Genomic DNA, 14,878 nt, shown 5'->3' on the forward strand with positions numbered 1-14,878 from the left:
CGGCTGGCTCAGCCGCTTGCAGGGAGATCAGCATCCCTGGTTATCAGCTAACCAGGGACACTGATCTCCAGACAGCCCAACTCTCCCGGACGCTCCGGGAGTCTCCCGCTCCCGGCCACCCAGGAGACAAACACTGCTTTTTCTTTTTTTTTCTTTTTTATTCTGACATCAAGCCGTTGGCTGTCGTCAGAATAAAAAAATAAATAAATAAATACATTGCACCATAGGAATGCATTGCTAGATTCCTATTGGCTATTTCAATTTGCAATAACCAATAGCAAACTAGCAATTGCACCCGCCCACTGCTGCTGTCAATCTGCAGAGGGGACCTGCAGTTCTCCATCAGGTCCCCTGTAGTGATTGACAGCAGCAGAGGGCGGGTGCGATGTTTTTATTTTTTTTATTTTTTTTGACGGCTGCAGAACCGCCGGCCAATAGAAAACTGTTGGGCGGAGCTAGCTGTCACTGCCGGCTCCATGCTGATTGGCCAGCTCCATGCTGTTTGGCATAGCAGATTGGCCGGGAAGCCAACATCCCAGCCAATCAGCATGGAGCTTGCTTCCTGGCCAATCAGGAAGCCAGGAGGCGGGTCACTACCCGCTCCCCGGCATTCTGATTTGCTTGGGAAGCCGGATTCCCAGCCATTCAGGAAGCCGGGTCATTGTCCGTGGCCAGTCTTGTCAATTGTCTTTGTCAATAGCTGACCTTTGAATTATACTTAAATAGTATCTATACTGTATATATACAGTTATAAAAGCATGTCACTTCAGGAGACCACCACTTAATAAGTTACCTGTAAAGTAATTAAAACATTCCAGGTTTGACTATGATATGCAACTTATTGACAGGTTTCTTTATATCATTTTAGAAACAAGGCTGCTTTATCTTTATGATGGTGACAACTTATCTAGATAGCTTATTCTCAGTGATTATATGCCTGACACTGTGCTAACAAAAAAGACAGATTGATTATTAAGGACTTTGTATTAGGGATACTTTTTAATTACCTGCTCCTGATTAATAACATCTTTTGTGTCCACAGGGTTTTGTAACATTATTCTACAGCCAGGACTCACTGAAAGTGTAAATCTTACCTGGGTCAACGAAAACAATTACACATGCTTGGCAAACACGACTGTGTTTATTGATACCGAACTTCCTAGCAAACAATATTGGGAGTGAGTATATTCAAGCTGTTATTAATTGTTCATGTTTGATAGATGAAGGAGACTGGAAAACATCATATAATAATGCGGTACTGCCATTTGTATTAGTTAGCAACTAAAGCGTGGTCTTAGGAGTTAAATGTCAATATATGAACCCTTTTTTAACAACGAACATATGGTAGTAAATTTGCTGCTGCCAAGCAACATGTGGCCCTCAATCTTTGGATGCTGTTGTTAATAGAGACATCATGAGATCAAGCATGTGCTATTATGCCTAATTCAAGTCTCTGGCAATGTACCTGCCATGTAAACAACTTTAATGCCTTAGAGAATGAGCAATATAATCGAGATTACTGGTGAACTTAACTTGCTCTATTCACTTTCCTATTCTTTCAATGCAAAGAAATTAATTACCATACGTACTATTGTCCTATCATTAAATTGTAGAGGTGGTGACTACAATGAATGAACATAATCTCACCAATCAGGCAAGAGATTAAAGCAGCTGTATCAAAATAATGACAGGCACACTTAAAGGAAACCTGTACTGAGAAAAGTATGTTAGCTACTATCACTGAACCATTTCTAAAAACGCTAGTTCCCTGGTGGTCTCTGGTTTAAGCACTTTCTGATTTACTGACCTGGAACAAGTATGCAATAAGTAAAGTCAGACTGATGACAGAACTCTAGATTACTTGTGTAAATGATCTAGATTATTTACACAAGTTATGTAGATAATGTTGTTTCCGGTCAGTATTGTGCATTTTTTTGGATCAGCAACAAGCGGCTGAAATCTCTCCCATAAGCACAATAAGAAGCCTGCAAAATTGAATTAGAAAAGGATTATAATTCTCATTAATGACAAAATATAGGACTTTCTCATCTAAGAATAGTTGCAGAAGTTTCTAGATAACAATTGTATCTCAATAATTGTTTTTTTTAGGGTTGTTGTTGACTTTTGCTTTTTAAATTATGGTTTACAGTAGATTTTCAGTATCAAGACTGGAAATATCCAACGGAGTCTGGTTAAATATATTCATTTTCCTTGACCTTTTTGTATGCTAAGGCTTGTAACACTAAACTTTCCCGGTTTCTCATTTTAGCACATATATGAGCTATGAAGTTGTTTAATTTCATACTTCCTTATGTGGAATATGCTATCTTCCGTAACCTACCTGGATGAATGTGAGTTATTACTTTCAAACCCAGGCTAAACTGTAAAGTTTGGAGCATAAGAGACGTTAATACTTAATATTTACTATATATTCCACTCAATATGTTTACACGTTCCCATGAATCCCCATCCAGTTCATAATACATAAAAAGCACATGTTCTGATCTGCACTAGTAGCCTTGTAATACTAATAGTGGACTTTGTCATCTTTTATAGTAAAGTGGCACTTCGCCGATCTAGTGGACTTGATGAAACTGGAAATGTTGTCTGGTATCTGGCCCTGTGTCTCCTCTTGGCATGGATAATCATTGGTGCTGCCTTGTTCAAGGGTATAAAGTCTTCTGGAAAGGTATGCTTTGCACAAAGAATATTCTGTGAAATACATGTAGTATTTTTAAGAAAAGGACAGTACATAAGCTACTCGCAAAGAGAGAAAAGATAAAGCTTAGCTGTAAAGTACTGATCCAATGATGAGATTATGGCCTTTCCCTTAAATGTTTCACAAATATTGTTTTATTCTATGAGAATACATTTGTACGCGAGCAGCTACAGCCTGCGGAAAAGGTATAACTTAATGCTACATCACTATGAAGTGTTTTTATTGGCAGTCTTGTTCCAATAAGCTTGTATGACATTTTGCAACTCACTCAGGAATATTGGAATTTTCCATTTTTATAGATGACTTGTATATATATGACTTGCACCTGCATAAAGTTAAGTAACGGTATTAGTGGAATAGTAAAGGTATCTTCCGTTCTTTTCCAGCAACAAGCAAGAGTAACACATGTTCTTAGGCAGCATAGCACAAAATTCAAAACCCAAGGACTTCAGGGAACAAAAAGTGTTATAAACATTATTTAACAGTTAGTTTGCTTGAACCTTATATGCCTGGGAGACAACTTCTTGTACGTGGTTCTGAACATCTAAAAGGTAACATGTTAGAAAAACTGTTATCTAAAGCAGCCAAGACCCCAATAAAACTCTTAAATCTGCCATTGCTCAACTTTCTGAAACTGTGTTAGATCAGCACCAGTGCAGATCTTTGTAGCATCACTGGCAGTGGTATTCATGCCGTGGAACTTGCACTATTTGGCAGTGGATGGATCGAAGTCCCCAGGATTGGATGGGTGCCTCAGCTGTGCTAGATAACAGCCACACCGACCGATTGCATTAAGAATGCTCAGACAACTTATAAGAAGTTGTCTTCCAAACTAACAAGATTAAAGGCTTATTTCCCCAAGACAATAAAGTGGCTGGCTTGATAACTAGTGTTTATTACTCATAGACCTAACTGGAAGTACTTCTTCCATGAATCATTGACTGACTTCTAGTGACACAGTGATTAAATTTAGCTTCACTACCCCCAAACTAGTACACAGTATGTATGAGAGGAAATGGTTGCATCCATTAAAACCTTCTAACACAGATGTTTTACTTTGAGACAGATATCCTTTAATCCTAATTTTTACCTTAAAGTCCATTTCCACCTTTGTAAGTGGTTGGCATTTATTGTGGTAAAGTAGAGGTGCAATGATGATGTATGCATGTGCACATTTTCACAACTCACATTTTAGACTTTCTTCAATTTTTTAATGAACATTTTATTAGGCCTGAAGCCTAAGAATTCTAAATATTCTCCACAGGAAAATCAGTCAGACACCAGGGTAGGATTGTATTTAGGCTGTAAACCCAGCCCCCCCCCCTCCCTGCCATTCCTTGTAACATAATTAGCAAACACCAGCTCTGCCTTTACACACACTACACTGTCTGGGGGAAGAAGGGGGGGAGTGCCACTATGAATACTAATAAATGGGAGAGCTGATTAAGAGCTTGCAAAACACAGAGGCAGCCATCTATTAGGATACAAAGAGGAAAGCTAACAAAAAAAAGTAATTTTGTGTATTCATACACAGCAGCTGCATATGCCTGCTTCATGTACACTTGATGTACATTGCTGGCATATGCTTTTTAAAAAAAATACCTCTGCAAAGGTGGAAATGGGCTTTAAAGTGTGTTTAAATCCAAAACATTTTATAGTTTGGATAGACTATGGAATGGTCAAGACTCCTGTCAGTTTTGCCCTGTTAGGGGCATTTTCCTTCACTTCCTGTCCCAGAGACAGAACCAGAAGAAAGAGGAAACCCTTCAAAAATGAAATCTCCCCTTGTCTCCCTCTTGTTATCAAAACAAGTTTCCCCATTGAAAAATCTCTGCTTACCTTCTGTTACTGTAATAACTTTAAAAGTTTGGATTTCCTATCACTTTCTGCACGAGGGACAATGGTCACCAAGACAAGCAGAGAGGGGGAATCTCCCCACCAGGAACACAAACAACAATGAACACCTGATAAAGGATTTAACACTATATTGAAATTATAATTAAAAAAATGTTTGACTTTACATACACTGTAAGAGGGTTCAACATGTTAATGCCAATGGTAAACTCTGTGACCTGTATTCATGCTAAGCTTTTGCTTCTTGAAAGTCATATTCAAAGTCAATTAGCCCCTGTACGTAATTATTATACCTGACATAAAACTATATGATACACCATTAACTTATAAGGTACACCATTAACAGGCTGAACATTAAGTTGGCTACCCCTGCACTGCTACAAAACAATCAACCTCACTAAAATGCATGCCCTTTAGCAACATAAAGCAATTGCAAATATTATCCCATAAAGTTAAGAAAATGAACCCAAGTCTCAAGATGTGACCTCACACAAAGTACCTCTGTATCTGCCAATAAAACGCTTTTTACACTAAACCAATAAAATCATTGCCCTGTAAATTATATACGCACCCATGCATTAAAATGCATTGTAACATAAACCATTAAGAGAGACTGCGTCATAAACCATACAGAAGTAGTCCATGAACCCATCGCACTCCTGACCACTTAGTCCAAAAACAACTGGCGGGTGCTCTGGTGACCAACGGATGGTGCCGTGACAATCACAAAGTAAGGATGGGGCACCGGCGCTCCAAATAGTGAATAGCGTGTCTCTTATTGAATTAAATGCAGCATATCACATAAATGCAGCATATTGGTGTCACACAGGATCCCCTTCTTCAGGCAAGACACATGTCTTGTCTGAAGAAGGGGAATTCAGGGTGACCCTGAAACATTGCATTTATGTGATTTGCTGCATTTTAGTCAATAAAAGTTGCACTATTCACTATTTGGAGTGCCAATGCCCCATCTTTACATTATAAACCATACAGATGTACCCAGCTTGAAATTATATTACCTCATAAAGAATCCATTTCTACCAAATATTAACAGATGCGGCTTAAATAGCTTAACATTTCACATACTAATATCATATTATATTTGGTCTGGTTTTAACTTGGCTACTGCCTGACTGTCTGCAGTATGGAACATTAGTGAACAATATGCACTTTTTACTGTCACGTTTTTAATATATGCCTGAGAAGTACTGGTTACTTTTAGTTATGAATCCATCTGAATGGCAGTGCATTTTTGAATTGAAAAACGTGTAGGAAGGTCTGTTGCAGAATTACATTTAAACTTCAATACATAGCTGTGCTTAGAGTCATGTATTTGTCACTCTACATGTGAAGGCCAACGTTATTATATTTTGAAAGTAATGTGAATAAAAAAACTGTTTTTTTTTGGTTTTGGACTAAGTAGAAAAAGAATCGGAACTCCTATCAAGGTCTCCATTAGAGAGATTTACCTTCTATTTTACTGCTGACAACGGTTTTACCACACAGAAAGTGAGGAAAAATATGCAACAGGGACAGATACAGAAATAAAAAAAAGCTGACCAGGGTTCTAGGTTTCCCCTAATCTAAGGCAAACAATGCATTTCTGCCTCTGTTGCTGTTGGAGAATTCCCCACACTTTCTGTCTGGTAAAACATTGTCAGCAGGGCAGGAAGTGCAAGTAAATCTCTTGAAGAGAACTGGATAGCAGTAAAACCCCCAAAAGGGTCCTAGCCCTTTCACACTCTATCCAAAACTAAGAAAAAAAAAAGGTTTAGCTGTATATACACTGTAAAGTGAACCTGTGCTCAGACTAAAGACATATTTATATAATCTTAAAAACAAGCCATCCCTGACCTCTGTAGCTGCATGTACTATGAAGCAATTAATCCTCAGACATCACAAGCTCTAAAGTCAGTTTCTAACAGCTTGGAAACACCGGCTGTGTGTTTATTACATTAAAAGGGCTGGCAGCCTGCCGAGATTCTGCTTTCCATAGAAAGAAAAGGGGAAAGAAGATATGATTTCAGTGCCTCTGTTGTGAACTTTTAAAATTAATTTCTCCTCAATGCATTTAGCTACATTGGTGAATGAAAGCTTGTTTTAAAGAGATTTCACTCTTTTTTACATATGTGAATACTATAGTCTGAGCACACTTTCACTTAATATAAGTTTGTAACTTTTCCTTGTACCGGCGTGGTGTCAACTTGCATGATTTTACTTTATATGTGAATCTACCAGTCCAATCTATAATACCAGATTAAAAAGTTATCTGATAAAATGAAGTATAGCATGCTGATCTTGTGATGTTTGCTTTGATAGGTGGTGTATTTTACGGCTATATTTCCATATGTTGTACTGTTCATTCTGCTGATACGAGGGGTTACGCTGGAAGGAGCCTATGATGGAATTAGTTTTTATATTGGAACGCAATCTGACATTTCAAAACTGGCTAATGCAGATGTAAGTTTCTATACTGTCAATAATGATTATATGTTAATCAGAGAAGTATTGTAAGAATGTTTTGTTTTATTGTAAGTCACTGTTCACATCATAGCTAGTTTTATTATGTGCAATCAGCATAGACAGATCTATGAATAGAATTTATTTCTTCCTCTACCTCATTACTGATGTTACAACTCCAGAGTAGTTAAAGTTTATCTAAACCTTATTAGTGATATTTTATTTACACATTCTTTTCTCGGCATTGAGCCTTCCTTCTTTTTCATTAACATTTGTATTTAGCAGAAAATAGCTGGGGATCCTACCAGTCCCCTTGTGTTCCTGAAGCATTATAACCATGCTAAGCAGGGGAGCAGATCCATTATAGACATAGTCAGTTTTGTATCCCTCAGCTTTTAATCTGAGGCACAGGAGGCCATGTGGATGCAAGGCATCCCTGTATTCCTGTTGTCAACCTGGTTGCCACCACCCAACACTACTTGGCTTTACTGACAGAAGCTCCTAGCAGGAGCCTTGCTGTCAGCACCATAGTTGCACATTGCTATTGTGCAGCACAGCAGAAGCAGGCCACTGCTCTCAGTAAATGTGTGGTATACAGCCACTTTTTTTTAAGAAGACTCCATTTTTGACAGCTTTGGGTCTTATGACTCGCATTTGCACTCTTGACTGTCCCCTCCAATGTGCAGTACAAATAAATTGAGATATCATACATCAGAGGCACCTTTTATTAACCTGGTCACATGTATAACCTTGGAAGTCAGTACACTACATAATTTCCATTAAGAGTATGCTAAAATACTAGAAAAATACAATATCGATATGTGGATTCAGTCATTTGAAGATTTTGTTTAATAGACTAATCAAACAGGACCAAGTTTTTGATAATGTTACAATATACTTTAATATATGTAGAACATACTTGCATACATGGTATGACGTCTATAGAGCTGTACTTCAAAGCAAATCAAGGTCATAAGGACTGGCACAATAAAAGGGGTGTAGTTAGCTCATCATTGCCCTCCAGCCCTGATAAAGAACATGTTACATACCGTAGTTACATAGTTAGTCAGGTTTAAAAGACACATGTTCATCGAGTTCAACCTATATGGTTCTAAGAGTTTCCAGTACTATCAGCTTATATTCACCCATAGAACACTGACAAGTACCATTATCTCCTGACTAAAAATGTAGATCTTGAAGAAATGGAAACCAAAGAGAGGCTGTAGTAGACATAATTTCAAAGGTAAAAAGCTTTCCACTTTTACAGTTAAAGTAGGCAGCCTCTTTAGGTTGTCATCGTCAATGGTTTTGCTAGGTTTCCCGGTAAGAATACACTGCAACCATGTAGACATCACAATTATTTTTATATTTTGTTTCTTGTTAAAGGTTTGGAAAGATGCCGCTACCCAAATTTTCTTCTCTCTGTCAGTGGCATGGGGCGGACTGGTAGCTCTCTCGTCTTACAACAAATTTCATAACAACAGTTATGGAGATGCCATAATGGTGTGTGTAACTAACTGCCTCACCAGTGTGTTTGCGGGATTTGCCATCTTCTCTATACTTGGTCACATGGCTTTTAGAGCACAGAAACCAGTAAAAGATGTTGTGGATTCAGGTAACTAATTCAAATAAAGCATGCTAAGTGTTTATTTCAGTATGGCTGCTTATAATGGCATATGTTTGAAAAAGTTTAATGATGTACTTTTGCAGTGAGGCATAAAGTAGAATTAAAGGCATAGTGATAGCAAGCAGTAGATATGTGCAAATACATAAAAGAAATAAAAAAGTTACCAAGCAGATTACCTCTGTCTCCGCCGCTCGCTCCTACCGCAGTACACAGGTCCCCGAATGAAGAAAAAGCTGTCAGCTTCAGGCATGAAGCTGACAGCTTTTTCCTCCATAATTCTAGGTGAGGCTCTACTTCACCTGCCTCCCCTGACCGCAGGTCCCTGGGACAGACTCTGTGGGACAGGAAGAAACAGCTGTCTGCGCTGGATCAGAAACTGGCACCAGCGCTTGAGGGACTGCTGGAAACAAGTGGAAGGAAGAAGATGATCAGATCAAGAGGCATCACGTAAGGTAAGTCCTTAAAGCAGCATTACAATGGGGGAAAATGGGAGGGTTTAATGTCACTTTAAGGCATGTAAATCTAATGGTTTGTAAAAGCACTTAATGCTAAAGTGTAAAGTAAAATACAAGATGCATTAGCATCTTTTTGACTCAAAAAACCTGATTAACTAAAATCATACTGCCCAAGAGACGGAGCAAATCAAATGATCAAACATCCCGCTGCATGTACATTCACATATATAATTTGCAACCGACTACTAATTATCAAAGAAATAGGTGGAGAGCATATATAGTAACATGTAGCACTAACAATTGGTTAGAAGCAGTTGTAAAAAGTATTCATTACACATTTTAAAAAATTAACAGAAATCCTTCAATTTGTAATATTTTACAATGAAGTATTATGCTTATATTTTCAGAAATATAAAAAGAATCATAAAAAAAATAAAAAAAAATAATGCATCAGTTTGTACACTTAGGGGTCTATCTTTCTACACAAGATTCACACAACTTCTAACCAAGATTCACACATTTTTCTAATTTTATTCTTTTCTAATAGAAATATGTGTGTGAATCTTGGATGAAGGTTGTGTGAATATTGTGTGTAAACAGACCCTTTAAAATAAAATGTACAGGTAAACAGTTTTAGATTACTGTCATGGGTTACCTAGCTTCTGACAAAATTGGCCCTAAGTAACAGATTAAACATATAAAATGTGTGTATGAGTGTATATTGTGGTAGGGACATTATTCTGAATGAACCTCAGGGGCAGAGATGGATGTGAATGGTTCGCTGTAGGAGGTAATGCATCTATGTACATTATAAAGCAGTGTGTATTAAATCTGAACTTGATGAAAATGACATATAATTATGAGGTCTTTGTGCAGTATCTCTAGATTTGGTGAGTATATCAGGAGACACAATATAGTAAAGTATCCTGATTACCTTACAATGATTACCTTGATTAGCTTGCAATAATCCAATAATCCCTAAAATAATTGACATGGTCATTGTAAAGGTAATGTGGATGATCAAACTGTGCTTTATATAGGCTAATACCCAATAAGTACTTGACTTGTATACCTTGCATGTGTTAACCAGCTATGTGCCGCCATACGCTGTAGATACTTAAATGCCTATTATATATAATGTATTACAATTTATTATGTTCTTTTTCTCTAGGATTTGCATTGGCATTCATTGCATATCCAGAAGCTTTGTCACAGTTGCCTGTGGCCCCACTCTGGTCAATTCTGTTCTTCTTTATGCTCCTCACCTTAGGACTTGATTCTCAGTTTGCCTCTGTAGGTAAGTGCAGCTGGTGTGCCTCCTGCTCAACAAAGTCATACCAGTTCTAGCCAATACACATCACTGTGCTACAACTGATTTGCAGTGGTACTACCCAAACTGAAATATTCCTTTGATTTGAATAGGTTGAAGGAATAAGTGATATTAATGTATAAGACGTGAATACAGGTACTCACTGGTGTCATTTATAGTCTAGTTTACAATAATGAAAAGGCAGGGAGGCACTACTAGAATAGTAGGACTGGATAGCAAGCTTTCCCCATCCCACTATATCACTACTGTGCCCCGAAGTGACAGTGGGGCTGCTAGGAGGAAACACAGCATGTGGCTGGTGAACAAGAAATTGTCACTGCTGAAAGTTTTGGATGCTGTTCAATCTCCTGCTGAAGGTTTTTTTCCTTACTTCAGGGCACAGGCAGCAGAAGAGGTTAGTTCTCTATGTTCTCTTTGATGGTTGGCATTTATTTATAATGTTAACTTTTGCTTTAAAGCTTATAATTAAATCACACATGACTCAAAATATTTTTTTAATCTATTTTTGGAAAAAAAAAGTGTCTCAGAATAAATTATTTTGTAGCAGAAAACATCTAGCAAAGAAACAAAGGTAAGTATAGCTCTTATGAAAAGCTGCTGGAACACTTCACATTTCTCTACCCCTCAGGTGTTAATAGTCCTTGCTGAGTAATCAGATTTATATAGTGTTCCTCCTTAGTGAGTCAAGCAGTATGTTTTATGTTGTGGGAAATAATCAGGTTTGATAAGTAAGAATATGACCCGACATGTACATTGTTAAACGTGGAGTCATTTAGATTCAGCAGGTGAGACAAGAAAGCATGTAATTATTGGATAGTATAATGAATGTTGGTACTATAAGGTCTGAATCCTGGAAATAGAAATTACAATGGGTTATGCTATGAAATGGAAGAATGCTGATGACCAGTGAGAATGCCAATGTTCTTCTCTTAAACTCACCATACACGTTACAATCCAACTGTATAATGTTTGTACAAACAACTTTAGATTTGCCAAAAAATGTAATACGGGTCCCTGTTTAAACCATCCAATCAATATGTATCCAGTCAGGCAAGCCATTTTTTCCATATAGTTCTTGGTAGCTCTAAAGTAGTTTGTACAGTCAGATTGTAATGTGTGTGGTGAGCTTTAGCATAAGCTTACAAATTTTGAACTTGACTCTAAATTGATGTTTAGGGTTGAAAGGGGACATTGAGGCCTGATTCACACTGAGCATTCTGTAGCGTTTTTTTCTGCCCCATTAATTTCTATGGCCCTGTTCACATCTGAGCATTTTGTCACAATAAGCAAAACGCCTGTCGCTGGAAAAAGTACATGAGCTTTTTTTTTTGGCATATTACAGCTAGTTTTGGCCCCTTATACCTAATAGTAAACGCTTTAAAACGTGTGTTTGCTGTGTTTTTGCACACCTTTTACACGCGTTTGCTAATTCATGTCAATGAGCTACAATCTGGTCACAAAAATGCACAATCTGATTTGTGCGCATAAAACGTGCGTACAACCAGGCAACAAGTGCACAAAAATGCACAACAGAAACGTGTGCATAGAAACGTGCAAAAGCGCTGTCACCTAGATGTGAACCCAGTCCTTATGGCAAAACACCTAACTGGCTTCTCCAGGCAGCAGTTCCACTGTAGGAAAAGGGAAAGAGACATTCCACGGCCACTTACACTATATGACCAAAAGTATGTTGACGTCTCTCCAAATTATTGAGTTCAAGTGCCCACAGCCAGATCCATAAAGACATGATTTGACAAGTTTAGTGTGGAGAACTGGAGTCGTGTAAACCCAACCCTCACCTCCACCCTATTGAATGTTTTTGGGAATTAATTAGAACCTTGACTGTGAGCCAGGTATTATCATGCAACATCGGTACCCAACCCTGCAAATGCTCTGTTGACTGATTGGGTACAGATTACTATAGATGAACTCCAAAATCTTGTGAAAGGTCTTCCCAGGTGAGAAGTGATAATTTTCTTGAATAAAAACCAAATTCACTGTTAGGATTGTGTTTGTTTGAGAAAAAAAGTTATGACTATACATATACTTTAGCACATCTGGCTCTAAATGCTTAAAGGAGAACTATGGGGTCAGTGTTTTTCCCCATAGTTCTCCTTGGGGTAACGGGAGGACACAAACTAGCGTCCTCCCGTTACCCTAAGCTCAGTATACCGCGAGCTACAGCTCACGGTATACTGAGACGCCGCACCTAGAGCGGATCCCGACTTAGATGACAGGATCCGCCCAGCTGCGTGAGTGACAGCTGGCTCTGCCTATCTAGAGGCAGAGCCAGCTGTACCCGCCCCCTCCCCTGTCCGTTCCGCCAGTCAGCGCTGGCAGATCGGAGCGGGGAGAGGGGAATCCAGCCCCTCCCCCTGTCACGGCAGAGAGCCATGACAGGATCGAGAGGTGAGGGAACCCGGTATGTGTTCCCTCACCTCCCGATCTACTGAGCCGACCTGTGACAGTCTCATTGTCACAGGTCGGCTTAGAACTATCAGGTGAGTGGAAATCACTCATGTCATAGTTCTCCTTTAAGTACAAATTTGTCAAATCCAGTAATTTGGCTTTTTCTGGATCATTAGGGAACAAAAAAAACTTGCACAAGAACTAAACGCAAATTTTGTTATTTATTATGCTTTTTTTGTTTTTATCTTTCACAATGTACAAGTGGATGACAAAAGTATAGTCAGGAGCACTCCACGACTGTGATAATTATGAGCAAACTAGGTGCTCTACCAGCTTTTTGTTTTATACATAGTGTATGTTTACTGCAATGTTACTAAGTGCCATATGAGCATTGTAAATTCTTAAATATATACTCTTAGCTGACAAGTGCAGAGCAACTAATAATGAGGCCTCCCACATCCATTTATCTTTCTACTGTGGTGTTTTAAATGTAAATTGAACACACCCACATGACTGATTTTCAAATGCTACTTTACATCAGTATAGATGGATTTAGAAAAAAAGCAAAAGTGGTCTCTACATGGCTCTAATAGGGTGGATTAAGGTGTGCAGCATGTTCACTTTGAAAAGTGAATGTTCACATAGTTTAGTAAATAAGGATTTCACAAACAAAAATCCTGTTGTTTTTATTTCCCTTTTACCTGATGGTTATTCTAAGTAAACACAGCGTCACCTTCTTCTTTAGTCAATTAGCCCCAATGTGTGTCTCGTAGTCTAGCTTTACTTGTGTATAGTACTGTATAGTATATCATTGCCCATTTCTAAAGAAATTGAATACTTAATTTAGGATAAATATCTTAAAGCGTGTGTTTCCTATGACAGAAACAATTACAACCACCATTCACGACGCATTTCCTGAGATGATGAAGAAGATGAGAGGTGTTATTACTTTAGGAGCCTGCATTATGTTCTTCTTACTTGGGCTTGTCTGTGTTACTCAGGTAATCAATGCTTTTGCTTGTTTATGTTTTACTGCAATTGTTGCAATGATTCATATTATGGATGACAGCTTTCTCCCTATTGTACTTCTGCATTGTCACCTTTTCACATGGACCCCAGACAGAAGCTACAAGCCTCTTTGATGACACACACTGTCATGGTCCACCTTTGTCACTATCAGGAAGCCGGTTCAGAGCAATTATGTATAGCCCATGTTAGATGCAGACAGGAATGGGGTGAAGGTGATTAGCACCCCTGAAATGCAAAAAAAGGATGAAAATAGTATGAAATGAAAAAAAAAGTCAATTGATTGATATGGAGTGTTTAAAGGTGAACTCTGGGATAAGCAAATATTTTCTAAATGCAAGAGACATGTGTATTTGTACTTCAAGCTTGGTGTGCTTTGTGTATTTCTTCCAGATCTGTGCAGTAATCCAGTGCAGGAAATTTTCCACTGTGCAGGAGCTTCCTGTAATAAAGACAAGTCAATCCTGCTCTCTCTCCTTGTGCAGGGTGACAGGTCTTATATCCGCCCCCTCCTGTAGTTTTCTGCAGGCAGCCTGTAGTGGTTGGTGCCTGCTAGGTCCCTCCCACAGCTCTGCTATACTACCTTTAAAAAAAAATATCTAGGTTATCAAAGGCATTTGAAGCGCACGCACTAGATTTAAATCAACTAATACATTTGAATAAACATTGTTTGTGCCCTGAGTTCAGCTTTAAGCAAACTAAAGTTTTTCCAGTTTGAGCTTACATCTACTATGAGTAGTCTCCCAGAAGCCAGAATCAGGTGATGACACTATTCCGCTGGAAGATATCTGCTATGGCTACAGAAGTCATCTGCCATATAAATACAGTGCCAGAAGCAGCCACTATAGATGCACAGTTCACCCCTTTACCAGTTTACAAAAACAGATGGCTTTGCCTGCTAGATGCTGATCAGCCCAGTCTGGTTCATCTTGGCTCATTTATCTAGATAGATAGATAGATAGATAGATAGATAGATAGATAGATAGATAGATAGATAG

General features: G+C 38.4%; 1 protein-coding gene across 2 annotated transcripts in view; it reads left to right on the plus strand.

The window, feature by feature from the left end:
* Positions 1–14,878, plus strand: part of LOC108789070 (sodium- and chloride-dependent neutral and basic amino acid transporter B(0+)-like) — a 29,156-nt gene that overhangs the window by 9,567 nt on the left and 4,711 nt on the right. For both annotated transcript variants that reach the window (XM_018558997.1, XM_018558996.1), the window contains 6 exons: positions 1,043–1,178; positions 2,557–2,689; positions 6,893–7,033; positions 8,420–8,648; positions 10,287–10,412; positions 13,737–13,855. In XM_018558997.1, the coding sequence (XP_018414499.1) occupies positions 1,043–1,178; positions 2,557–2,689; positions 6,893–7,033; positions 8,420–8,648; positions 10,287–10,412; positions 13,737–13,855 (884 nt within the window). The remainder of the gene's footprint in view (positions 1–1,042; positions 1,179–2,556; positions 2,690–6,892; positions 7,034–8,419; positions 8,649–10,286; positions 10,413–13,736; positions 13,856–14,878) is intronic.

Source organism: Nanorana parkeri, unplaced genomic scaffold (assembly GCF_000935625.1).
Source record: "Nanorana parkeri isolate BGI_ZX_2015 unplaced genomic scaffold, ASM93562v1 scaffold373, whole genome shotgun sequence".
NCBI classification, from domain to species: domain Eukaryota; kingdom Metazoa; phylum Chordata; class Amphibia; order Anura; family Dicroglossidae; genus Nanorana; species Nanorana parkeri.